General features: G+C 47.7%; 1 protein-coding gene across 1 annotated transcript; it reads left to right on the top strand.

Moving 5' to 3' along the window:
- Window positions 1–521: 521 nt before the first annotated feature.
- LOC136472975 (zinc finger protein 4-like) lies at window positions 522–1,180 on the top strand. The gene has a single exon (XM_066470676.1). It carries the CDS (start codon window positions 547–549, stop codon window positions 1,072–1,074), a length of 528 nt encoding a protein of 175 aa, XP_066326773.1. The 5' UTR covers window positions 522–546; the 3' UTR covers window positions 1,075–1,180.
- The last annotated feature ends 730 nt before the right edge of the window (window positions 1,181–1,910 follow it).

Genomic DNA, 1,910 nt, shown 5'->3' with positions numbered 1-1,910 from the left:
CTCAAATGCAGGGTATATTAAAATTGATTATCTAATACCACCGGTCTCAAATTATTGATCGTTTTAGCTTTTCTAGATACATAGTTTTTCTTATGCGTCTAGATATATGATATGTCTAGATACATAATAAAAAATATGCATCTATAAAAACTAAAATGACCTATAAATTATAACCAGGGAGTATATACATGGACCATGGTGCTGCATGCAGAGAATGCTCTACACAAATTAAATTACTGGTATCAAGGCATTTCATTAGCACAGTATCAAATTTTGGCCGATCTTAAGAAAACAAGACCTGAAATTAATTAAAATGTGTGACTTTTGCTAAAGAGAATATGAAATGGCTTTTAGAAAAAGCCAAACCAAAGACGTGAGACATGCAGGCAGCTGACATCACATTCACGGATCATCGCTTATTTATACACCATGTATTAGTGCAGTGCAGTGGATCCTCCATTCCTCCTCCCTCAAGGTTAAGCAACCTACTATCACCCAGCTCGATCACATCACAACTCCGATCCTAGAGAGAGAAAGAGAGAGCTCATGGAGAGGCAGCCGGCCGGCGGCGACGACGTCAACCTGGACCTGCGCCTCGTCCACCACCAGTCGGCGTCCGGCGGCAACGGCGGCATGGGCAGGCAGCAGCAGCAGCACCACCACCTACAGCCGGTAGTGGCCGCCGATCCCGACCGCACCTTCTCGTGCACCTACTGCCGGCGCAAGTTCTTCAGCTCGCAGGCGCTGGGCGGCCACCAGAACGCGCACAAGCTGGAGCGCAGCCTCGCCAAGCGCAGCCGCGAGCTCTCCGGTGCCGTCGCGGTCGTCAGTGCGGCCATCTCCTCCTCCTCGGCCGCGGCAGCCCCGCCCACGCCTCCGCCACCGGCGGCCTCCGAGTTCGGTGGCTGGTACCCGGCGGCGCACGCGGGAGGAGGCCCAGGGGACCAGCAGGCAGCCGCGGCGGCCGTCGTGAGCTGGATCGCCGACGGCGGCCGGCGGTACGCCTACCGCGTGCAAGCCGCCGCGGCGGCCGGCGACGCCGCTGACGACATCGACCTGTCGCTCAAGCTGTAAGCTAACTAAGCGCGCGCTATGCATGCGTATGTATGTATGTACGTACGCGCGCGGTACGCGTGTTGAAGCTGTGGGTTTTATGAGAGGATCGCATTATTTATTACAACTCGCCAAGAACATCATGCTTTGATATGATTTATGCATTGCCTTAATTAGTATGTTCTGCAGCTCGTTTATTTGTTGAATTGATTATCCTGATTTTTATATATAAATTAGTACTAGCACTAGTACATCAGTAACATTTATTGGTTCTTGATGAATCGCATCGATCAAATCTAAGGTACGTCTGTGTCTGCTGCATATCGATCGAATTGGCATGCATGGGTACAGGGTACTGTGTTCGTGTGCAGTGCTAATTACATGAGCTAGCACACGCAAGAAATTGAAGGCAAGCAAAAGAACAAAAGATCACTACTAGCCATATATTTTATATATGCTAGATTATATTTGTTCCTCGCAAATAATATGATGCATATATATACTTATGTTGCTCGGTTAATATATATTGTCCTTGTAGTTGATCATGTGCATTTTTTCTTTCTTTTGAAGTTTAACATGAACAATGAATCCAAAACTAACTAATAAGAATCAAACAATTAAACTCATATACAGTAGTATATATATGAAGTCATGTAGGGAGTATTTGGTCCCAGCCGAACTGCGCCACGCACATGTGTGGCGGCGCCACAGCCGTGGTGGAAAAATGAACTGCAAAATAAAAGCTATGTGGTTACCTATCTTAGCAGTGTGGCAGCCTTGGATGTGGCTTGGCGTATGATGGCTGAGAACCGAACACTCCCGTAAACCGTGATTCAGTACATGTGAATCTGGATCAT

The sequence above is a fragment of the Miscanthus floridulus genome, chromosome 8 (assembly GCF_019320115.1).
Source record: "Miscanthus floridulus cultivar M001 chromosome 8, ASM1932011v1, whole genome shotgun sequence".
Classification (NCBI taxonomy): Eukaryota; Viridiplantae; Streptophyta; class Magnoliopsida; order Poales; family Poaceae; genus Miscanthus; species Miscanthus floridulus.
This window is presented reverse-complemented; position numbering and strand designations above follow the sequence as displayed.

What these genes read in the sequence shown, in the direction of transcription:
- LOC136472975 (XM_066470676.1), top strand. Translation starts at nt 547, where the DNA reads ATGGAGAGGCAGCCGGCCGGCGGCGACGACGTCAACCTGGACCTGCGC.